The 24,509-nt window shown below is 42.9% G+C and overlaps 1 protein-coding gene across 1 annotated transcript in view; it reads left to right on the top strand.

The window, feature by feature from the left end:
• Positions 1-24,509, top strand: part of PKD1L1 (polycystin 1 like 1, transient receptor potential channel interacting) — a 130,236-nt gene that overhangs the window by 42,748 nt on the left and 62,979 nt on the right. The window contains exons 24-31 of the mRNA XM_045564209.1: positions 2,190-2,369; positions 3,354-3,431; positions 5,768-5,910; positions 6,975-7,095; positions 9,925-10,036; positions 17,522-17,717; positions 18,541-18,597; positions 23,591-23,803. Of these exons, the coding sequence (XP_045420165.1) occupies positions 2,190-2,369; positions 3,354-3,431; positions 5,768-5,910; positions 6,975-7,095; positions 9,925-10,036; positions 17,522-17,717; positions 18,541-18,597; positions 23,591-23,803 (1,100 nt within the window). The remainder of the gene's footprint in view (positions 1-2,189; positions 2,370-3,353; positions 3,432-5,767; positions 5,911-6,974; positions 7,096-9,924; positions 10,037-17,521; positions 17,718-18,540; positions 18,598-23,590; positions 23,804-24,509) is intronic.

The following is a 24,509-nucleotide window of genomic DNA, read 5'->3' as shown; positions in this document are numbered from 1 at the left end:
CGTCCCAGGCACCAGGGTGGGCATTCCAGCTCTTCCATGCCTTGGTCATGGGGTGCCATCTGCCAAAAATACCTCCCTCCGTGTCCTTCCCAGGTCATCTGCTTGGTGGGCTTCCTCCTTCCAGGTCTGGTTCGATTCCCCATCTCTGAGAATTCTCAGACCTGTCTTGTCATGACCCACCACGGCTCACCCAGTGTGTTTATCCCACCTACGTAAAGCGTGTGGCACCCCCCACCCACCAACTCTGGCTGCATCTGTCTCTTCTACTCTGAGACCTTTGAGGAAGGTTTCCAGGGCTACTTTATGCCTGTGTCCGTCCCCACATACATCACAGTGGCCGGCACACTGGCACTCAGGGAGCACCTTGTAGAATGCATAGATGATCAGTGAATGGTTTGTCTGTCTATCAAGTGAATAAGTAAATGATTTATTGGTCAAATGAATAGATAGATGATGAGTGAATGATTTATTATCGACTGGCTAGATGGAGGAAGAGCGGACGATTTATTCCTGTGATTTGCTGCAGTGCTTCCTTCGACAATCCTTAGCTGCCTCCAACCGCGCGGCTTCACAGCCCTCTCCACAGTCCTTGCTGTCTGTCACACTGTTCCGTGTTCTTGCATGAGACGGTCAGTCGGGGCAGCCACAGAGGAGACAGAGGAGAGGAAAACAAAGTTTACTCTACTCCCGGGTCCTAGACAGGAGGTTCTCAGGCCACGCAGGGCCACGTGGGGAAGCCTCAGGTGGTCATGAAGTGGAAGGCAGGAGCAGGAGAAGGCTCAGGTCACAGCCTTTATTGGGGTCTCCCCGGCATGGGCAAGGCTGGGCCAGGGCAGGGCTGGGTGAACAGTTTAGGATCTGCTAGTTTGAATAACTTCTGTCTAGCTCTGGGCTCTGGGGGTGGTTCCTAGTTGCCTGGGATGATTAAGGCAGAGGAAGGCTGCCTCCTGGGGTAGAGGAGGTGGGCTCTGGGTAGGTATCCCTTTATATCTCTGAGAACTGAGTTCGCTCCAGCCTCAGGAAGGGCAGTCTCTCCTTGGCCAGAGATTTTTTTTTTTAAGTGTATCAAAACATCATAATATATAGAAAATTAAAAAGTATTTACAATGCACATGAATATCTGCTTTAGGGACTCACAATAGGTACTTGATAAATAAGATTGAATGAATGAACAGATCTGTCTTTATATTGCATTCATAAATTACTCTTCCTGACACAGGTAATTCTAACCCCTCTACATTTACCTGTTTTATGATTATATCTTGTTTCAGTGACCTTTATTTGGAGTCTTCAAGTAGCCTCCTTACCCTATGCCAGTCCGGCCATCCGCTCCTGCCTGAGCAGTGCAGTAGTCCCTTAACTTGTCTCTCTCCTTCTCTTCTTGCTGCTCACGGTCATTTCAATGCACAACAGCCAGAGTGCTTCCCTGACCACAGACCGGGCTGTGGTCACGCCCCTGACCTGTCCCTCTGCACCTCCCACCCCACTTGGGACTTGGGGCAAGCACGATGTGGCCCCTGGCAGTGCCGCCATCCTCACTTCCCACCGCCTGCCCCTACTCCCTTCCTGCAGACACCACAGACGGGCATTCCCACAGCATTTTGTTTGTGCTTAACCTGGAAACTTCTGTCAGATCTTCAAAGGGCTCCTTGGAGTCTGTCCTAAAGCCACTCCTTAGAGAGGACCTCCCCGACCTCCCTCCCAAAAGGACCCCCTCTCCCCGCCCCGCACACACCCTGCGTTACACTGACCTCCGCCTGTTTTTGTCTATGTGTTTTCTTGTTTATTTTTCTGACTTCCTCCCTACTGAATTACGGATGGCAAGGACTCCATTGATCTGGTTCGCGCCGTATCTCCTGTTGCTAGACTAGCACCTGGACTTAGTGGACCATAATAAATACTTGCTGAACAAATGAAGGAAGGAAGGAAGGAGGGAGGGAGGGAGGGAAGGAGGGAAGGAAGGAAGGAAGGAGGGAGGGAAGGAAGGAAGGAAGATGCTGTGAGACCACTAATTACATGATAACAAAGTACATCTCTTGACTATGTTTAGTTGATGAAGACATTATTTTAGATATGCAGTGTCCAGCAATAGTAGAAATAATTATTGATATCAACATTGGATCATTAATGCTTTAAGATCATTGTGACTTTTTCTCTTTAACACTCGGTGGCTTGGTTTGTCTCCTCAGGGAACCACAGCAGCCTTCCAGGATCAGGACCGAGTTTGAGTGCCGAGGAGGAGAGCCCCGGCGAGGGGGACAACCTGGTGGGCCCCTCCCTCCCCGAGGACAGAGCTGTGCCTGTCCTCCTGATTGACTGGCCCAAGGCCCTGGTGGGCCGAGCTGTTTTCCAAGGCTACACCTCCTCAGGTATGAATGCCCTCTTTGTATCTTGCAATTTGCAGCTGTTTCAGAAGGTTTTGAATCTCAGCCCTCAATTTCTTCTATAACTTTTCATTGTAATAGATAAGTACTAATATTCGGAATTGTCTTACTCTTTCTACTTGTGCTTATCCCCCTGTGAACATCAGCCTGAGGCTCTTTTACCAAAGGCAGAGTTAGCATCTGTTGCTACCAGGAGCTCCATGTTTGCAGGCCAAAAGTGGAAGACAGGCACTGCCAAGCTGAGGCGTGCTCTGCGCCCACACAGCCTTGTGTACACATTTCTGTTACGGCCTGTTGTAGGCTGGATGAGCCATTGACATGAATTGATCAAAATGAAGCTGTTCCTAAAGAGAAGTTAAATTTTTAACTGATTATCCCAGCACAAATGTGCTGATTTTGCTCAATTTTCATAGTGATGCATGTGATTTTGTCGCCCCTACCTACCTCTTGGGGAGGCTCTGGATTTCACACTATTTTTAGATGATTTCCTCCTGACTCTTTCCTTAAAACATTTCAGGAAGTACCATTTTAAAATTGTGATGTCTAAAAACTGTCCTGGTTTAGATCGTCAGTCTCGTGTCCTGCCTTTCCCTCTTTTCAGGGCAAGTGGTGCGGGTCAGCCTGCTAAGGAAGCAGTCCCTCCCCACGGTCAGCAGTTACACCCAGATTGAGAATTTTTTGTAACCAATATTCTGCGAAGACTTAAAAATTGCTTTTAAACACCTTAATTACACTTTATGGATAAACCGAATTTATGAAACAGCCAAATTAAATACTGAACCTAATTATAAACGCACGAAATAAGATCTTCCCAGCATTTGCGTGTTGCTTGGGAGATTACTGTCATCTCTGAGCCAGGGATGACCAGCCTGGGGTGAGGGCAGGCCCTGTGCCCGGGACTCCGTTTGCCCTCCTGTTTCTCAGAGCCCACTGACCATCATTTCCATGCGGCCATGTCCTTTTCTGTAGGTATCACAGAACGAACGGTGACAATCAAGCCGTACTCACTGAGCAGCGGGGAGACGTACGTCCTGCAGGTGTCTGTGGGTATGTGACGCTGGCAGTTGGATTTGGTGTGGGGGAACCATGAGGGCTTTAGTTGTATTCATGGTTTTTTCCCCTGGAAATGACAGTCACTCTGACCCCCACAGGCTCTTGCTCCTGTGTCCCAACTCACTTCACCACATGTTGCTACCAGTTATATTAGGGGCCTTCTGTGTCTGCGAATTTGCTCTGCCCTAGGGAATTGGGTGCACTTTTAGATCAGGGTAGAGGCTGCGCGATTCCTTTTTTCTTCAGTTCTTCACGTGTGTTTTATTTATGCCAGACAACTGGGTGAGTGATTGCTGGCCTGAAAATCAATCCATAATCTCTCTATTTAAACCCCAACAAGGTGTCACTGCTGTTGCTCCGTGCAGTCAGTAGCTGTTTAAATTCACCCACACCCTTACTCTTTCCAGTGCTCCACATTCCTTTTTGCATTTCCATGACTCAATCTGAGATCATATTTTTGGGTAACTTCTAGACGTTTTCCCCCATTTCTAGAGGTTTTTAGTTCTATATAACGAGCACAGAGGGTACAATAATCTACAGATAGGTTTGGTTCAACATCCACATTTTTACATCATGCATGAACACAGGATGCATCTTGCATCCTGTGTTAACTTTCTTGTCACCCAAGGAGGACATATGCATACTGGGGTATATCTACTCAGTGGAATCTTATGCAGCTGTTTACAACAGTGATTTTGGACACTATATGGCAACATGGGAAACACTTATGATATTAATACAGTTAATTAAAGGAAAATATAATGAGGTTAACTTTCTTCTGAGAACTTGGTGGATGGGGCTCCATGAGACTCGCACTGTTTCTGTAACCTCCGCTTGTCCCTTACACAGCCACACATAGCAACGAAGCCCTGGGCCTCTGCTTTTGGCACAAGGGGCCAGTGTTTGCTTTTGTTTCAGTAAATACCTTTTGCCTTCAGCTGGACATCTCTCTCTTTCGCCTCTGAAATTTGTCCAAGCGATAAGTCCAACGACCGTTCTCTTAGATGCGCCACATTCCTTACTGGTGCAGGGGATGCCTGAGAGTCTCTCCCTGCCCACAGTGCCGGTTGGTGTCCTCGGCTGGCCACCAGGGGCGAGCTTGGCCTCTTCTCCCCCTGCCTTGCACACCTCCCTGGCCACCGCCCTCTCCTCCTGTGCTCTTCTGATCACACCAGCCCACTTCTTGCCTCTAAGCCTTCCCCCACGGCTATTTCAGCTGGAATGCCCATTCTCTTCTCCTGGTCTCTTCTCATCTCTTCCTAGCCCCAGTACACAACTCTTACCCCAAGACTGCTCACTCACATGTGTCTTCTTTGGTGGAGATTTTCCTGGTCAGCTGGACAGAATTAGTTACTCTTTCCTCTTGCAGTTTACCTTTGTTATAGACTCTGTCTTCCATGGTTGATGTGACTACTAAATAAGATAATATGTGAACAGTATCTAGCACAGCACCTGGTGTTAGCAGAGGCTCCATAAACGATACCTGCTGTTATGACGATGATCATTATCATTATCAAGATCTTAAATAATTTGACATGTAAATCTCACTCCTAAAATTCATCTCAAGAAAGACATTACCCATTAAATGTTAAAAACCTTTATTATGAGAGTAATCATTATAGGGTGACCCATAATAGCAGAAAATGGGAAATACAGAAAATCAGTGAGGAATAGTAGTTATGCATACTGGGGTATATCTACTCAGTGGAATCTTATGCAGCTGTTTACAACAGTGATTTCGGACACTATATGGCAACATGGGAAACACTTATGATATTAATAGTTAATTAAAGGAAAATATAAAATTCTATCAGTGCTGTAAATTCAGCTAAGCTATTCTTATGTGTGTATATGGCTAAGGCTTGAAGAGAATCCAGGAGAATGGAGAAAGTTTGGTTTGCTGGGCCGATGTGTCCATTCGTGTTTTCTCCCCCTTAGAGTTTGGTTTTTGTCAGGGTCATCGTCATCTGACTCCCAGGTAGGGAATTGGTCTGTCTGGTCCCCTTTTATCTCCCCAGGGCTTAGAACTGTGCCTGCCCCACCTAGGAAGCACCCAGTAAGTGTTATATTAGTGAGTGCTGTGGGCAGTGGTTCTCAAACCCCAGTACACAGAATCCCCTGAAGGGCATGTTAACACTCAGATTGCTGAGTCTGCAGGTGTGGGGGGCCTGAGAATCTGCATTTCTAACAAGTTCCCAGGTGATGCTGACACTGCTGGTCTGGGGACCCACTTTGAACCCCTGCTTATAAGGCCCATGCTGTAAAGACTTAATCCTACGCTACCGTAATTCTCCATCATGGGTGACGTCTCTGTTCATCCTTCTCTTTAGCTTCAGAGCACAGCTTACTAGGTAAAGCTCAGCTGTACTTGACCGTCAACCGAGCGCCAGGGGACGTGGCCTGCCAGGTTCAGCCCCACCGTGGTCTGGAGGCGCACACTGTCTTCAGTGTCTTCTGCATGTCACGAAAACCGGTAGGTGGACAACCCACGTCTGTCCTGAGAGACCCAAGACAGCGGCAAGTGGAAGTCGCAGCAGCTCTCTGCAGGAAGTGCAGTAGAAATGCAGTGTCGTCCTTCCCACTTGTGCAGGACTTTGGCTGCAGTTGAGTGTTGTGAGGTTGCTTAGGCATGAACAGGGTCCCCCACCCACTAATGAGAGGAATGCAGAGTGGCCCCGGTTCTGGAGATGAGGACCCACTCACCAGGAGACGTCAAGGGGCCGCACTGCCCTGCAGCCTGGTCAGAGGAGGGGCCTCAGTCAATGCTGCCCTCGAGAAGCTGGCGGGCCGGTGACCCAAAGTGAGCAGCTGACCACCCCTTACCCAGGGCGCATCTCTAACTCAGACTTAACTGCACTCTCCTTGTTTGGGCAATGGAGAAGACCACTGGGATTGTTTTGCTCAGGGTCTTGCCAGGATGAAATGACAGGATGGCTCTAAAGAGGCAGTTGCTTCCTCCTGAGGTTGGGTGGTGGGCAGGGCAGGAGGCTGTGCCATTGAGACCCTGGCACTGCCCTCTCATCCTCTCATCCTCTCAGCATGGACACCAGCCTGTCCCTGCCGTTTTGTCCTGCCCATGTCACTCCTTCTCTCAGAAGCTGCCCTTGTTCTCAGGAGGGGCCCTCCCTCAAGGCCCAGTTCTGCTTCAAACACCAGCAAGAACACGCCCCACCCCAGCTCCTTGAGTCTACGTCATACCCAGCAGTGGGGAGCAAGGGTGCAGCCAGGTCCCCTTCACTCTGACTTCTGCCTGCCGGGAGGTCCCAGGGAAAGGAGAGCAAACAGACCAAGAGAGGGCTCCCGGAGCTGCGTGAGAAGCCCTTTGGGCTCATGGCAAGGATCCCTGGAGGGTGGGAGAGGCCCCTTGAGGGGGCTGTGTAGCTGGGGACACCGCTTAGTTATTATTTACCTTGTTCCTGGCTGTAAACAATTCCCTCAGGTGCAGTGAAGGCTGCAGGTGTGTGCATACTTATTGGTGATGTCATTAACAGTGTGTCCATCTGTACTATTTTTTGTTCCCCGTGGACTGGATCACAGGACTTTCACTATGAATTTAGCTACCAGATTGGAAACACCTCTAAACACACTTTATACCACGGAAGAGATGCCCAGTATTATTTTTCTCTGCCAGCTGGGGATCCCTCGGACAATTACAAAGGTAAGTCGTGGTGCCAGTTGGGGTCACTGGCTGTGCTCACATGGGGTTCTAAACCTTTATTCCCGGTTTCCAAAAACTAAAAGTTATTAAAACCATGTCTAAAAAATACAATTATTTGTTCACTTTGATAAGTTTAATGCTTTTAGTTTAGGTTGATTATATACCATTTAGTGCAGAAAGAACATTAGTAATATTATCAATAAATTAGTTTTGTCTATCCTATCTATCCTATTTCAGTTTTAACTGAAACATAATGTAAATGATTAAATGCCGAACAATGTTTTTTTATATGAATTAAATATTTAAGACCAAAATATCTCTTATTTACTAATAAAATAGGTCACATCTGATGAAACTTACATGTATTATAGATGAAACCAAATCAAGTACTCCCCCAAAGAAGAAAGTGTGGGGTAAACAAATGTTGAGTTAGCAAGTTGCAACCTCAGAACACAATGAATCCCATGGTGCCAGCAGCTTTCTGCTCTGACGCTGTCCTGCGGTCGTGTGCGGTTCTAGACCGGCGCTTGGGAACTGGCCTCACCCGAGCATATGGGAGACACAGCCATTTAGGGAGGCATCTCGACATGCACAACCCAGGCTGGTTAAATCAGAATCTCTAGGGGTGGCTTTTTAGTTTTTGTTTATTCATTAAACTTCTGGATGATTCCAATGTGCAGGCAAGGTTGAGAATCTCTGTTCTAGAAGTTTCTTGGATTTGGGCTGGTTAGATTATTTCAGCTTGAAGTCTGAACTAGTTCATCCACATGATTTATTTAAATTTCACCTTTGCTTTAAGCCCAACTAAAATGAAACCTTCTTCATGAAACTTTGCCTGTCACCTCCAATTAGAAACACTTGGACCTTCTTCTAGATTCAAGTCAATTAAATTGAGCAAAACTTCTGTGCAGGGCATTTCAGTCCCTTTGTAATCATGCCCTGCTTTGTATCACAAAGACTTTGTACTCGCGTCTGATCTTGAGGTTTCTTGACGTCAAGCATTAAGACTAACTAACATGGTAGATGTTGTTTGAATGGAATAAGGTAGGTTCTACCTCCATAAATCCTTAAACACTAAGATTGCCTTCACCCTCTGTCTTCCTGAGAATTTTCTCAGAACAGATGCTCACACCAAGCATCCCCACTTCTTGGTGTTGGACGAGAAGCCAGGGACTCATCCTAGCATCTGGGTCAGAACAGGACACGCCCTTGGGTGAGGAAGCCCAACCAGAAATGGGCTTCCTTCTCCTGGCAGTCGGCTATGTTGAGCCCTGGCATGCCCCTGCCCAGAGAGCTGCATGTGGGGTAAACGGGACCTCTGTCCACCAGGGCATCGCAGACCACAGGGCTTCCCTGTAGAAGGACTATGTGGTAGGGCCTCAGCTCTGGGTGGGAAGAAAGGATTTTTTAACACAAATTGATAGAACCAAATTTTAGGTCATGTCCCAGAGCAGTGTGAGGGTTAGTGGTGTTACTCAAATCCTTCAGAAGCATGATATTTGGTTATAATTATCAATATGAATATGGTTAATTATGAATATCTGAATTCAAGATTTATAAGAGGGTAAACATAAGCAAAATAAATACAATCTAATAAATATTTAATACATACTTTTTCTTGTCCCATTTTCTGCATGAATGAATATGGCAAGTCTTGCCTGAGACCTGCTTCTTTTCTTAGATTCTCTATCTTGATTCGTGGCACCAACCTCATTTGCAGTAGGGGTTTTGTTAAAATTGCAGCTTCCAGGGACCCACCTGATACCTATTGACTCAGAATCTTGGGACAAAGGTGGAGCCTGGAATTTGCTTGTAGACAAGCTTCACAGTGCCTGGGATGCAAATACGTCCCTGGGCCACATCTTGAGAAGCACCAACCTCCAAAAGTAAGTCCCCAGTCCTTGGCACTGGGTTTCAGGTTGAGGATGTGGTTATATAGAACCTAGGGCACACCTGTGTGTTGATCCTTCCACGTGGTTCACGTGACTGTACTTGTGGCATCACCTGCACTTCAAGCCCCATTTTCAGGTCTCACCACAGCTCTGGGACCCTGTCACGTGAAGGAATTCCTGGGTCCCCAAAACGGGTCTTAGGTCTGTTCACGAAAACATCTCCTCAGTCAGAATTCTTCTTTACCTTTTCTCTAGACCTATTAAATTTCTATACATCATTGTGGAACTTGGTAAAATATTGCCCAATCCTCGATGGCCCATTACAGTTTGTGTTTCACTCCCTGGGCTCCTCGTGGCCCCAGGCCTGACCCCTGTTTTAATGCTAATCATGATTTCAGTAGGCCAGGAGGTGCTGGAGGGCAGAGGCAACCCTGCTCACTGACGCACACCATAGTGCAGGGCCCGTGAGTGAGTGCCCGAGCGCGTGAATGAAGGAATCCCTCCCTGGCTTCTTCAGCACACAGGGGCTGGCTCCTGCCTCTCAACTCTTTGAGACACCACCTATCTTCCACATCTGATCAGAATTCACTGCCTTGTACTGGTGCTGAGATTTTATGTCAGTGTTGAGATCTCCCCAGGAGGGTGGAAGAACCTGAAGTTTCACTCTCATGCCTTGCTTTATTTTGGTGTCCCTGGTAGCATCCATCACCTTCCTACGCATATAGATCTGCTCGACAGAAGGTCTGTTAACTGATTTGTTGATATCCATCCACAGTGTAAGCACTTGGGAGGGAAAACAGCTTGCATGGTCATCTTATCCTGAGCTGTGCCAGGACCGAGCCCGTCCTCCTGTGCCCTTCTCTTGCTGCCTGTGTGTGAAGAAGCATCCCTGTGGCCGCATACCCAGGCTGACCCTCCTCTGACTTCTCCCTTACAGTGCTGGTTTCCACTGAGATCATGGATGGCAAAGGCTCCAAGGTACAGCCATGCGCTGTGGTGGTGACCGTGCTGCCCCACTACCATGGGAGTGACTGCCTGGACGAGGACCTGTGAGTAACACAGCACCACATGGACATCCTAGAGCAGTGTTTGTATTCTCAAGAGATAGCTCTCCCCCAGGTTGTCAGTGAGTGTCAAAGAGTGGCAGAAATTCGTCTTCTCAGGATAAGCAAAAGAAAAGTCAGGGCTTCGCCACTGCAATCCTGCTAACTCATGTCTGTGCAGGTGCTTCAGAGCCTGTAAAACACTTCTTTTTTAAAAATGGTTTTATTGAGATACCATTTATATACCATACAGTTTACCCATTTAAAGTGTAAGATTCCTTGGTTTTTAGTACACTTACTTTCAGTGCAACCTTCGCCATAATCTAGTTTTAGAACATTTTCTTCATCCCATAAAACCCTGGTACTCACTAGCAGTCACTCCCCTAACCCCACCATCCAGTTCCCTCCTACCAGCCCAGACAACCACTAATCTACTCCGTGTTTACAGATTTGTCTACTCTGGGAATTTCATGTAAATGGGATGGTACAACATGTAATCTTTAGTAACTGTCTTTTTTCACTTGGCATATGAATGTCTTTGAGTGTCATCTATGTATTAATGGTAGCATAATTTATACCTCATACATTTTTATCACTGAATAATATTTTATTGTATGAATATATCACATTTTGTTTATTTATCAATTGATGAACATGTGAGTTGTTTCTACTTTTTGGCTATAGTAAATCACACTGCTACGAACATTCATGTGCAAGTTTTTGTGTGGACGTGTGTTTTCATTTTCCTTGGGTAGATTACTAGGAATGAAATCACTGGGTCTCTGGTAACTCTAGTTTTAGCATTTTGAGGAACTGCCAAACTGTTTTCCAAAGTAGCTGTACCATTATATACTCCTAGTAACAATGTATGAGGACTCCAGTTTCTCAACATCCTAACCAACACTGGCATCTTTTTGTTTATAGCTGTTGTAGTGGGTGTGGAGTAGCATCTCATTAAGGTTTGGATTTGCATTTCCCTAGTGATTGATGAAGCTGAGTATTTTTTCATGCACTTTGTGCCTCTTCCCTGGAGAAATGTTTCTTCACAAACTTTGCCCATTTTTAATTGGGTTATTGGCTTTTTGTAATTGAGTTGTAAGAGTTCTTTACATATGCTTGATACAAATCCCTTACAAGATACATGATTCGCAAATATTTTCCCTGTCTCTTATTCTCTTTTCACTTTCTTGATTGTCCAATGAAGAACACAAGTTTTTAATTTTGATTGAGTCCAACTTATTTGTCTTCTCCTTTATCTCTTGTGCTTTTGGTATTTTATCTAAGAAATTATTGCTTAGAACAAGATCACGAAAATTTACCCCTGTGTTTTCTTCTAAGAGTTTTATAGTTTTAGCTCTTACACTTAAGCTTATGATCCACTTTGAGTTAATTTTTTTGTGTAGTGTAAAGTAGGCCTCCAGCTTCCTTTTCTGCATATGATATCCAGTTGCCTAAGCACCATTTGTTGAAAAGACTATTTTCCCCCACTGAATTATCTTGGACCCTTTGTCAAAAATCAATTGGCCATAAATGTTAGGGTTTATTTCTGGACTCTCAATTCTGTTTCATTAATCTAAATGTCTCTCCTTATATCAGTACTACGCTGTCTACATTACTATAGTTTTGTAATAAATTTTGAAACTGAGAAGCCTGAGCCCACTAACTTGTTCTTCTTTCACAAGGTCGGCTGGTTCAGATCCCTCATATTTCCATATGTATTTTAGAATCAGCTTGTCAATTTCTGCAAAAACAAAACAGCATAGGCCTGGCATGATGGCTCCAATGCTGGCTGCCTTCCCCAGCCTAGCTCCAGCCTGGGCAGGCCAGGGCTCTAGACAACTACTGAAGGGGATAGAAGAAACAAAACAAACCAAAACAAAACAAAAGCCAGCTGGGGTTTTGATAGGGATTTGTTGAATATGTAGATCAGTTTGGGAATATTGCCATTTTAACAATATCAAGTCTTCTAATTCATAAATATGGGATTTATTCTGTTCAATTTGTTTATGAGCATTTTATTCTTTTCTGTAAATGTGTTTTCTTATTTTATTTTTGGATTTTTTTTTGATAGTGCATAGATATACAATTGATTTTATATATTACTCTATATAATCCTATAATGCTGCTGAATGCTTTTTAGTGCATTCCTTAATTACCAACATCATTTTTCACAGATATAGAAAAAATAATTATACAGTTTGTATGGAATCAGAGAAGACCCCATATAGCAAAAGCAATTTTAAGCAATAAAAACAAAATGGGAGGTATTAATTTGCCAGACTTCAAACTATACTACAAGGCTGTGGTTCTTAAAACTGCTTGGTATTGGCACAAGTGCAGGGACACAGACCAGTGGAACAGAACAGAAAATCCAGATATAAAACCATCCTCATATAGCCATCTAATCTTTGACAAAGCAGACAAAAACATACTCTGGGGACAAGAATCCTTATTCAATGAATGGTGCTGGGAAAACTGGATAGCCACATGTAGAAGACTGAAACAGGACCCACAGCTTTCACCTCTCACAAAAATCAAATCACGGTGGATAACAGACTTAAACCTTAGGTGGGAAACGATTAGAATTCTAGAAGAGAATGTAGGAAAGACTCTTACAGACATTGGCCTAGACAAAGAATTTATGAAGAAGACCCGTAAGGCAATCACAGCAACAACAAAAATAAATGAATGGGACCTGATTAAATTAAAAAGCTTCTGCACAGCCAAAGAAACAGTCACAAGAATAAACAGACAGCCTACAGAATGGGAAAAATTTTTCGCATACTAAACATCAGATAAAGGACTGATAACAAGAATCTATTTAGAACTCAGGAAAATCAGCAAGAAAAAATCAAACAACCCTATCAAAAAGTGGGCAAACGACATGAATAGAAATTTTTCAAAAGAAGATATAAGAATGGCTAACAAACATATGAGATTTTGTATATATATGATCATGTCCTCTGGGACTAGAGAGTTTTACTTCTTTCTTTCCAATCTGGATGCTTTGTATTTCTTTTTCTTGCCTGATTATCCAGACCAGAATGCCCAGTTCAATGCTGAACAAAGGGCCAAGAGTGGAAATCCTGGCTGATCTTGTTCCAAACTTTAAGAAGGAAGCACTCAGTCTTTCACCACTTAGAATAAGTGTTAGCTATAGGTTTTTCATAGACAACCGTTATTAGGTTGAGGATGTTCTCTTCTATTTCTAGTTTTTTTAGTGTTTTTTATTAGGAAATGATATTAGTTTTTGTCAAATGCTTTTCCTAGGTCTATTGAGATGATTATATGGTTTTTGTCCTTTTTTCTATTAACAACTTGCTATGGTTTGAATGTTTGTGTCCTTTCCAAAATTCGTGTTGAAACTTTATCCCCAATGCAACAGTAGTATTAAAAGGTGGGGCCTATAGGAGGTGATTAGGCCATGAGGGCTCTGCTCTCATAAGTAGGATTGGTAACTTTATAAAAGGGCTGGAGAAAACTTGATAGGCCCCTTTTGGCCCTTCTGCCCCTTCTGCTACATGAGGACACAGTGTTCATCCCTGCTGGAGGATGCAGCAACAGGTGCCGTCCTGGAAGCAGAGAGCAGCCCTCACCAGACAACTGATCCTGCCGGCGCCTTGATCTTGCACTTCCCAGACTTCAGCAGTGCAAGAAATAATTTCTGTTCTTTATAAATTACCCAGTCTCAGCTGTTTTATTATAGTAGCACAGACTAAGACACAAGTTATATTAAATTGATTGATTTACGTCACCTTTGTAATCCAGGAATAAATTCCATTTGGTCATGGTGTATAATATCTTTTGCCTTTGTTGCTGGATTTTGTTTCTAGTGCTTTATTGAGGATGTTTGTGTCTATATTCCTAGCAGGCATTGTCCTGTAGTTTTCTTTCCCTGTGTTGTCTTTGTCTGGTTTTGGTATCAGGGTAATAGTGGCCTCAATCAATTTGGAAGTGTTCCTTTGTATTCTGATATTTGAAATATTTTGTGAAGGATGGGTATTAATTCTTCTATAAATATTCAGTAGAAATTACCAATGATGTTATCTGGGTTTGGGATTTTTTTGGTGGAAATTTTAAAATTACTAATTCAGTCTCTTTACCATTCAGATTTTCTATTTCTTTTTGAGTCAGTTTCAGTAGTTTGTTTCTTTATAAGAATTTTTTCCATTTCATCTACATTCTCTAATTTTTTCATATATAGTATTTTAATTAAAATATTTTCTTATAATCTTTATTTTAATGTAGTCAGTAATGATAATTCATTTCATTCCTGATTTTAGTAATTTAAACCTTCTCTCTGTCCCTCTTTATCAGTCTAGCTAAATATTTGTCAGTTTTGTTGATATTTTCAAAGAACAAACTTTTGGTTTCATTTATTTTTCTCTGTTTTTTTCTATTCTCTATTTCATTCATTGCCGCACTCATCTTTAGTATTCCTTTCCTTCTGCTTGCTCTGGGTTTAATTTGCTCTTTTTTTCTTTTTCTTTTTCCTAAGGTAGGAAAATTAGGTTATTGATTTGGTATTATCTTCTTTGTAGGCATTTATAACTATAAATTTCTCTTAAGCACTGCTTTAGCTGCATCCCATTGTATTTTGGAATAGTATTATCATTCATTACTCAATGTATTTTGTGATTTTTGTTGCAATTTCTTTTTTGAACCATTGGTTATTTAGGAGTTTGTTGTTTAATTTTTACATATTTGTGAATTTGCCAAATTTATTTTTGTCATTGATTTCTCATTTAATTCCATCATGGTCAGAGGATATACTTTATATGATTGCAATAATTTAAAACATACTGATTTTTTTCTACTGGCCTAGTATGTGGTGTATTCTAGAGAATGTTCTGTGTGCACTTGAGAAGAATGTGTAATCTGATTTTGCTGGGTAAAATGTTCTGTGGATGTCAGTTAGGTCTACTTGATTTATATTATTGTTCAAGTCTTATGTATCCTTTTTGATTTCCTGCCTAGTTGTTCTATCCCTTACTGACGGTATTATTATTTTTGAATTTTCTACCCATTCCTTCAATTCTGTCAGATTTTGCTTCATGTATATGGGACCTGTTGTTAGGTCCCTGTATATTTATAATTTTTTTAATCTACCTAATGGATTAACCTATTTTATCATTAGAAAATATCCCTTTTTATTGCTACTACCTGTTTTTGTCTCAATTTATTTTTTTCTGATATAAATATAACCACTGTAGGTGCCTTATGATTAGTGTTTGCATGTATGTCTTTTCCCATCCTTTTACTTTCAACCTAGTTTTACCCTTGAACTTAAAATATGTCTCCAGTAGACGTGTTGTTTTGTATCCAATCTTACAATTTCTGCCTTTTGATTGTATTGTACAGTCTATTCACATTTAATGTTATTATTGATATGGTTGGATGTATGTACACCTTTTTCCTTCTGTCTTCTTCGTGTCTTGTGATTACTTTGTTCCTCCTTTACTGACTTCTTTCATCTGAAGTGAATATTTTCTAGTGTACCATTTTAATTCCTTTAATGATTTTTAACTATTTTTTGTAGGTATTTGCTTAGCTGTTGCTCTTGGGCTTACAATATACATCTTAACTTAATATACATCTTATCTTAATTAGAAACAACTATAAATTTATATTAACTTACTTCCAGTAAGATGTAGAAACTTTACTCCTATATAGATCCATTTTCTCTTCCCTTTTGTGCTATTATTATGCATATTACATGTATATAGGTTACAGACCCAGCAATACAATGTTATAACTATTGTTTTGTATAATGTTATCTTTTAAAGAAACTGGAGAAGAAAAGAGAGCAAAAATATATTTTTAGAAGTGTTTTAATGTATGAATCTTTTTATTTAGTATTGTTGTTTGTTTTCTTTCTTCCTGTGAGTTTAAGTTACCATCTAATGTCATTTCCTTATTTTCACATACCTTCACTCCCACCCTCCTTCTTTGTGTTGTTATTGTTAAATTACTTTTCTTTGTCTTATAGGCCCAACAGTACCATTTTATAGATATTACTTTATGCAATGGCTTTTTAAATAAGTTAAGAAAAGAAAGAAAAAGAAAAATATAATTTATGAACTTAATGACATCTAACATTCTCTGAGTTGATGTTCATTTTCTTCCTACTTTTTTCTTTCTGTTCTTTATAATCTCTATTGCTCTGTCTTCAAGGTAACAGATTCTTTTCTCAAATGTACTTTTCAACTTCTCTTTTATTCTGATTATTGTACAAGGATTTCCATTTGGTTTTTTCTATAACTTATAAATTTATAGTTTCTGTCTCTTTATTGATATTCTTTATTTGATTAGTTATTATTATACCTTTCTTTAATTTTTAAAAATATGGTTTTCTTTAGTTCTTTGAACATATCTATAACAGCTGCTTTGAAGTCTTTGCTAAGTCCAACATTTGTGACCCATCAAAGGCACTTTCTGTTGCCTACTTATTTTTCCTGTATTTAGGTCACACTTTATGTTTCTTAAATCTTTCACTGAAAACTAGAGATTTTAGGTAATATATTGCAGCCACTGTGGGTACTGGCCTACCCCCTTTTCCTGGGCTTGCTGTCGTTGTTTTTGTTTGTTTGGTCACTTGTTCATATGTTTATTGACTTGGCAAGACTAATTTTGTAAAGTATATTTTCCCTTACTGTGCAACCTGTGGTGTTTCTGCACAGATTTGTTTGTTTTTATCTTTAGCCTGTTTTGTAGGGTCTCGTCTGCATAAATCACTTGTTGGTCAACGGTATGCTTGAGCATATGTGTTCAGAGCCCATAAAGCGTTTTCTAATTAATTAAAAAATGATTTCTAATGTATTTGTTTCTTGCAATGACCCTGTGTGGAATGTTCAGATGAAACTTTCCATTTTTATTTGGAAAGTGAAGTCCGGTTATTCTGTTAAATGATGCTGTTGAGATCATACAGCAAAGAAATTGCAGAGCGAGGGCTGGAACAGGTCTTTGATGGCATGCACAGGGCTCTTTTCATGATATCATGTTGCCTTTTCAAGTGTAAGTAAGTGAAGTATGTTGTTTGTAAATAAATAAACAAATACCTAGTTATTGGAATCTGAAGCCATAAACTTGTGAATTTACAGCAAACCATGAGTACAGCACAGATGCCCACTAACTGCCAACTCGGTCATTCAGAAGCTTATGAAACCCCAGCCAGCTGTGCCATGGTGCTGCCTTTGTCTGGCTCTGCACTACACTTCTTCACGGGCCACAGTGCTTCTACCCTTATCTGTTTGGCTTCTTGTGCCTTTTTCAGTTCTGATAAAAGGAGTTTTAAAAGAATTTTGGTATTATGCCTTACTGTGCCTTTTTAGAGTTTCCTCTGCACAGACCAGCTCTCCTTTGTGTCATTCTCTTTCTGCCCTGACCCACCACGAAGCATTTTTCCAATAAATCCCATTCCACTCTTGGTAGGCAGGGTGAGAAGTTTTGCAGTGTGTTGGAACAACCATGATAACTCCGCGTCTCCTTCAGATATAATTCCAGCCTGAACAGCCTGTCTGTCCTCCAGCTGATGGGGAGTCACACAGAAATCAGGAACTACGTCACCATGGCCACTGGGATCCTGAGTCGTTTGTCTAAGGAGGACGCAGCTGCCTCATGTGGCCAATGGTCACGAATACAAGATGCATTAATTTCTTCAGTATGCAAATTGGCTTTTGCAGATCAGGTATGGCCCAGAGCAGGGTGAGTTCGGGGTCTGTAAGCCTGTATGCATCAAGTAGTGGGGCCTGTGACTGGTTGCCTCAACAGCGAGTGGTCCTGCCTGTGGAATACAGGCAAGGAATGAGGCCGGCAGGGCCAGCCAGCTTGGTTCCCACACCTGGCTGTGGTCGGTCTAGCCTGCTAATATGCATCACCAATGAATGCTGCTGGTTTATAAAAGACAGACTGATGCAAGTTAATGGTCATTACAGAGAGTTCTGTTGAAGTTTGTGTAAGGAAAAATTATGTAAATACTATCTGATTTTATTTTGTTAGAAATGATATTCTAGAGAGTTAAGTTCATGATTATGTGCACCTTCTACAGAAATGACCATATATTCAAATATTACTGTCCTTGCTCATAGTATTTCTGCAACTGCTGCCTTACGCGTCGCCAGAGAATATTCACATCTAGAGCATATACAATTATAAGATTCTTCACTTGAAATAATATGTTTTCTTCCACCATCATTCTCTCTGACCCCTTTCCAAGGTTTCACTGAGCTCTGTTCCATTATTTCCTCTTGCCTCGTGCAAGTTTCTTGGCGGGGGCACGGGGCGAGGCTGGCTAGGGGAGGTCAAGGAGAGATGCTGGACTAGAAGGAAAACTGGAGACCATGGTGTGGTCTCTCTAGAGAAGGTCTGGCCTCCAGTTAGTCTCTCAGCTGAAAAGCATGGAATCTGCTCTATTTCTACATAAGCAATCTGTAACTTTAAACCAAATAAGCTAACTTTCCTCTCTCTCTCTCTTTTTTTTGTTCTCTTTTTTGCTTGTTTCTCTTAATCAGGAAGAAATGACTGATTCTGTTCTTATGTTGAGAAACCTCATAAGCTTCTCCAATAAGGTAAGTGTTCTTTCTTTCCAAGCATATTTTCCTACTGTTTTGCATAATTATGAGGGGTATGACCAGTTCTTCAAAATATACTGTCCAGAGTTATGTTTTGACACACAGATTGGAAATATGACCTCCCCCTAAGAATCCGTCTGAATGACATGGCCCATGTCAGATTATGGGGGAAGAACTTCCTTCCTTAGTGTAGAAGTTTGGAAATGCAAAGTAGAAACAGGTCACAAGAGTTACTGTCCATGCCATGGACAGTTTTGGCAAGGGGATTCTGCTTTACTGTTAATACGCGGCATGGGCTTTTCCGTCTTCACACCTTTTCTTCTTGAGTCTCTGGCACCTTTTGTGCTGCTGTTTGAGAGATGAGAAGAGTCCCTCTCCTATACCCGGTCTGCAGTCGAACTCCAGCATTGCCCGTCCCCCACACTCTGTGTCCGTGGAGGGAGTTCTCCACTCTGCGTGGGCGCAGCCCTCCGTTTGTGCGGGAATCCCCCCAGGTCCCTCAGTGCCCCTCATTCCGGTCTACGTGGCGGTGCCCCCTGGTGTCAGGCAGTGCCCAGCCCGACTGGCTGCAGGCGGTGGTCCAGCCCTGCCCACTTCGCCTTCTCTGCAGTTCCTCTCCTTCAGTTCACCACCCTCCCTGCTGCTTCCATCTCTCCTCTCTGCCCCCTAATCCCCCACGTGTTTAGAATTTCACTTATTTTTTTAAAAAATCCTTCTGGTGAAATTCCACCGTCTTCCAGCAGGCACCTCGTTTCTATGCTCCTATTCACAGCAAAAAGTTAGAAAGTGAGTTCTGAGCCTGCTGGGGCTATACTTGCTGTCTCATGCATTTTTTTTTTTTCAGAGACAAGATCTTGCTATGTTTCCCAGGCTGGTTTCAAACTCCTGGGCTCAAGCAATCCTCCCACCTCAGCCTCCTGAGTAGCTGGGACTACAGGCATGCACCATCATGCCCAGCTTCTCGTACTTCTTTTTGGTTTTTTTTTTGTTTGTTTTTTTTCTTTTTGGAGACAGGGTCTTGCCATGTTGCCTGGGATGGAATGCAGTGGTGTCAATCACAGCTCACCACAACCTCAAAATCCTGGGCTCAAGCGACCCCCCTGCCCCAGCCTCTTCTGTAGCTGGGACTGTAGGCATGCACCACCACGCGGGCTAATTTTTCTATTTTTCGTAGAGACGGGGGTCTCAATTTTGCTCAGGTTGGTCTTGAACTCCTGACCTCAATGATCCTTCTGCCTTGGCCTCCCAAAGTGCTAGGATTACAGGCATGAGCCGCCACACCCAGCCCTCACGCATTTTTAAACTATGCAAATCAGGCTTTCGTCTCCATGTCCACACTGAAACTGCTCCTGCCGGTCACTGAAGATCTGCATGTGGCCCAGTCCTCTGGACACCCTCTGCTCGCCAATCGCTCCCTCCTGGGGACGTTCTGTGGGAGGCTCACCCTCCTTTGGGAGACAGGCTCTTCTCTTGGCTTCATGGCACACGTTTCTCGGTCGCCTGGTGACTGAGCACTGTTGGCCCTTCCCCACCTGTGGTCAGTGTCTCAGGGTTTTGTCTTGGGCTTCATCGATTTTCTGTCCACAGTTTCTCCTTGGATGATCTCATCCAGTCCTCTCACGTGGACATCAGTGGACGTGATGGTGACTTTGCATTTCGTGTCTTCAACCTGAGCCCCTCTCAGGTGCTTCGGATTCACACCCTTAGCTACCTACCTAGCAGCTCCACCCGGGCTATGACTGCTCGAGCCCAGCACTTGGCAGTGCAGCTCTTCCCCACTCCTTGCCACCCCCGTCGCTCCTCCTGCCTTCCTCAATTTGGTACAGGGCAGCACCGTCCGCCCAGAGTCTCACATCAAAGCCCAGGTGTGCTCAGAGAGTCCTCCCTTTTCCTCCTCCATCCACTTAGAATTAAGTCTGATCAGTTCGTCCTCAGGAACACAGCTAGAATTTCCTGCCTCTTCCATCTCTACTGCCCCCACTCTAACCTAAGCACACGTCCCTTCTCCTCCAGGCTAGCAGTCTCTCTCCCTGTGCTCCCTGCCTCCTCTCTGGACACCTTGTTATACATGCTACACACAGCAGCTAGGGGATCATTTTAAAAGCTGGAATCAGTAACGCCAGTCTCCTGCTTATAGTGCCTGTGGCTTCTCCTTGTGTGTGTGATAAAATGCACACGTCTTTTGTGCCTGTGTGGTTTGGTCCTTCTCACCCTTGCATCCTCCTCTCTTGGTCTTTCTCCCCCTTTCTAACCATCCTCCAGGCACGCTGGCTTGTTCCTTTTCCTGCTGTACCCTCCCCTTGGCTTAGCAAAGAGCTGGAACCTTTCATTCCACTCTCAGCTCAAACGTTGCTTGCTCAGGGAAGTCGTCCTTGACCCACAATCTAAAGTCACCCTCTCCTCCTACTACCTGGGTTGTCTCTTTGGTATTTTCACAGTCAGCAGCCATCTCATTTACTTCTTCATTGCTGCTCTTCCCTCGCTGGAACGTAAACTGCCTGTGGCAGGGACTTTTCATTGCTCTTCACCACAGAAATAACCACAGACAGCTGTGACAAATGGCAGGAGCTCGGGAGGCAGATGGGAAATGAATGAATGAATGAATGATGACTGGATGGCTCTATCACCCTCCCCCCATCCCTCCTGCCCAGTCTCATCCTCCTCTCCCTGGGTAGCTCTCCTCCAGCAGCCAGCAATCTTCGGAGGGAGGCCAGTCATCCCTTGGCAGCGTGGTCCTCCTCTCTTCTGACAGAGCTGTCTTCATGGAAAACACATCTGGACACATCTTCCATTTGCTTTAAAATACTTGATGGCTTCCTAGGAGTTTGAGGGTAAAATCTGGTTATTCTGCACATCATGCAAGGACTCTACCTGGCTCTAGCTCACTCTCCGCACTTCACCTTGCACACCTCCCAACACAGCCAGCTTCCATGGTCAGTCACTCTGGAAGTTCCTCCGTCCCTGACATCGTGTGCTTTCCCTTCACCTGGAGCAGGTCACTTCTTCCCCTGGGAGTATTACTTTCTCCTCAAGGCTGGATTCCAATGCCACCTTCTCCACGAAATCTTCACAAAGCCTGAAGGCAGAGTTCATTTGATTCTAGGCAAATTCATACATGACTTTGTTATAGCACTTTAATGCTTTTGATCTATAATTATTTGTTTTTTACATCTGCCTTCCAAATTTAGACTACTTAGCCTCCTAAGACACAAACTACATTAGCTAAAGTGACATTAGCTGCTATAACAGATAACCCTGAAATCTCATAGCTGAACACAACAGAAGTTTATTCTTTACTCACACACATTCCATACCAGGTGTTCTGTGGGTGGTCTCCCCCGTGGTGACTCGGGGACTCTGGCTTTTATCTCATGCCCCCAACAACTCGAAGTCAGGGCAATAAAGCATGGAGAAGGTACACCGCTTGTCCACAGTGTGGCCCTGGGAGTGGCATGCCTCACTGCACTCACATTCCTGGTGAGCACCAGTCACACGGCCTCACCTGGACTCAGAGACCTGGGAAATGGAATCACTTGCCAGCAATGACCCAACACGGGGCTCAGGAGGATGAATCTGGTGGAGATCAAGCCATCCCTGGCATAGTCCCTCTCTCGTGCTTCTCTGAACCCCAGGACCTGCCACAGTTCTTAGCTTGGAGTGGAAAATAAAACTGCACATGATTGATTATCATTTCTAAAGTAATCATTTTTGATATTTTTGTTTTAAAAAAGTAGGCAGTGTGAAAAGTGGACACACCGTGTTCTTTTAAAGTACTTGTTTTATTTTAGATAAAAGATGATTCTTTCAATTTTAAGTCCTATTTTTATGGTAAGTTACCTTGTGTATAAGGCCTTTAATGGTAGTTTAAAGTATTTCCAAACTGGTTTAATTTTATTGTTGGTGTAAGAATTTTATTTTAAAAGGTATTTCTAAGCCACATTTTGGTTAAAGAAGCATGGCTAACAGAAAATATAACCTTAATTTCATTTCATTGTACATGTATTTATTGAGCAATTGCTAGGAGCTGCTAAGGTACAAAGAAGAAAAAGATTTGGTCCTTGTTTTTTAAGCACTGATGAATGGAGTCAAATGTGGAAACAGATACACTTCAATAAGTACACTAAGTCCTATGATTAGGAAAATGGCAAAATTCTGCAGAAACATGAGCAGTGCTGTAGCTCACTTTGGTGGACATTTGAAGTTGGTTTTAAAAGGAGAAGTAGGAAGAATCATAATTTTGTTAGATATGATAATGGTGTTGTGAACATGCTTTTAGCACTACCTAATAAAGTGTTATCTATCAACACTATATAGTAAAGTGTGGATAAAAATAATATCTGAGATTTACTTTTAAATATTGTTTTAAATATCAAGTAAGGACCATAAGAAAAAATATTGCCCATGAGTGATAATTGTTAAAGTTGGGTGATGGGCATGTTGTACTACTATTCTATTCTCTTTACTTTTGTGTATTTGGAAATAGTCCATATTACAAGTTTAGAAAAAGAGAGAATGAAAAGTAGGATTTTGCTAGGCCAAAAGAGGGTAAACATCCCGCAGGTCTGGGAATGTGGAAGGCATCAGGAGAAGCCACAATGGCTTGGGAGCAGGAGGCGGCTCAGCATGGCTGGAGAGCAGAGCACATGTGGGTGGTGGGAGAGAGAAGGCTGAGGGGGGAGGTTGGGGCCAGGTTGTGAAGGGATTTGCAATGTGGTTGTTGGGGTTCAAACCAAGCAACATCTTACAGCATAAAAGGCTGTTAGAGACTATTTATTTTACTTTGATCATTTTGTGGGTCAGGAAGTTGAATATCAGACAGCAAATTGTTACTTGGGAAGTTGCCAGTGATCACCTAGAGATGAAACTGGACTTGCATTCAGTTCTCTTGACCCTAGTTCAGTAATTTTAATTCCCAGTAATAATGAAAGAGGCTGGAATATAGGCATCATGTGCCTGAAGCATTTTGCTTGCATCTCTTTGTTCCATGTAGCTCAGCTTTAAGAGTGCGGTTCTCATCCTCAAATACTCCCGGGCGCTCTTTGCTCAAGGCTGGTTGTCAGGGAGGTGTGTGGCTGACAGGGACCTGAGCCTGGAGCTCGTCCTTCTCATGTCCAGAGTCTGGGACGTCTCTGAGCAAGAAAATTTGCGGAGTGAGGGCTCTCTACGGGAAGAGGCGATTACCGTCATCTCAGATTTATTGCTCGTAAGTCATGCTTTTTCTCCACCCATAAAAATACTGTTTCCCTCTCCCGGGACACTAACCTATATTTGTAATTGCTTCTCAAAACGGAATCAGCTCCTAAAGTACTATGTTTATCATTCTGGGGAGCAGTTCTGTATTTGGAAATTTTCATTTTGAATTTTAAGTGTTTCATGATGGCATTGTAATGTTTCCAGTGAAATTTCATTTCTGTTTCATCCTCTTGTGTTTTGGTAGATTTCCATTTGAGATATTTGGGACATTTGACTCCTAAACAACTGCTTCTCAGGATACCTTCTGTTTTTTGAGAAATGATGTAAATTAATACAAATGATTTCTTGCATGAATTAATTTTGAAAGTAGCCCTGCTGATATATAAGTGCTAAAAAAAAAATCCCAAAGTTTATTTCACTTATTTTTGCTCTAGTATCTTTGAGAAATTGTCTCAGAGATTTTTTTAAATTTTTACCTTAGGAAATGGCCAATGCTTTCAAGAACAGTAAGTTAATGGGCTTTTGTTCCTGTCCTGCCAATTTATCACCCCTCTCATCCAGCCCTGCTGGTTTATTTAACTGAGTTACTGTAATGTTTGGGAAATTAGAAAGTAAATGAACACCCTATCAGAACATGGTAATTACAACTGTCATTACTCATTGGTATGTTTAAAAACATTTGTCGCATGCCCACCTAGCACTCAGCCCTGAGGCCT

This window comes from Lemur catta, chromosome 11 (assembly GCF_020740605.2).
Source record: "Lemur catta isolate mLemCat1 chromosome 11, mLemCat1.pri, whole genome shotgun sequence".
NCBI classification, from domain to species: Eukaryota; Metazoa; Chordata; class Mammalia; order Primates; family Lemuridae; genus Lemur; species Lemur catta.
The sequence above is the reverse complement of the archived record's forward strand: the minus strand, read 5'-3'. Positions and strand labels throughout refer to the sequence as shown.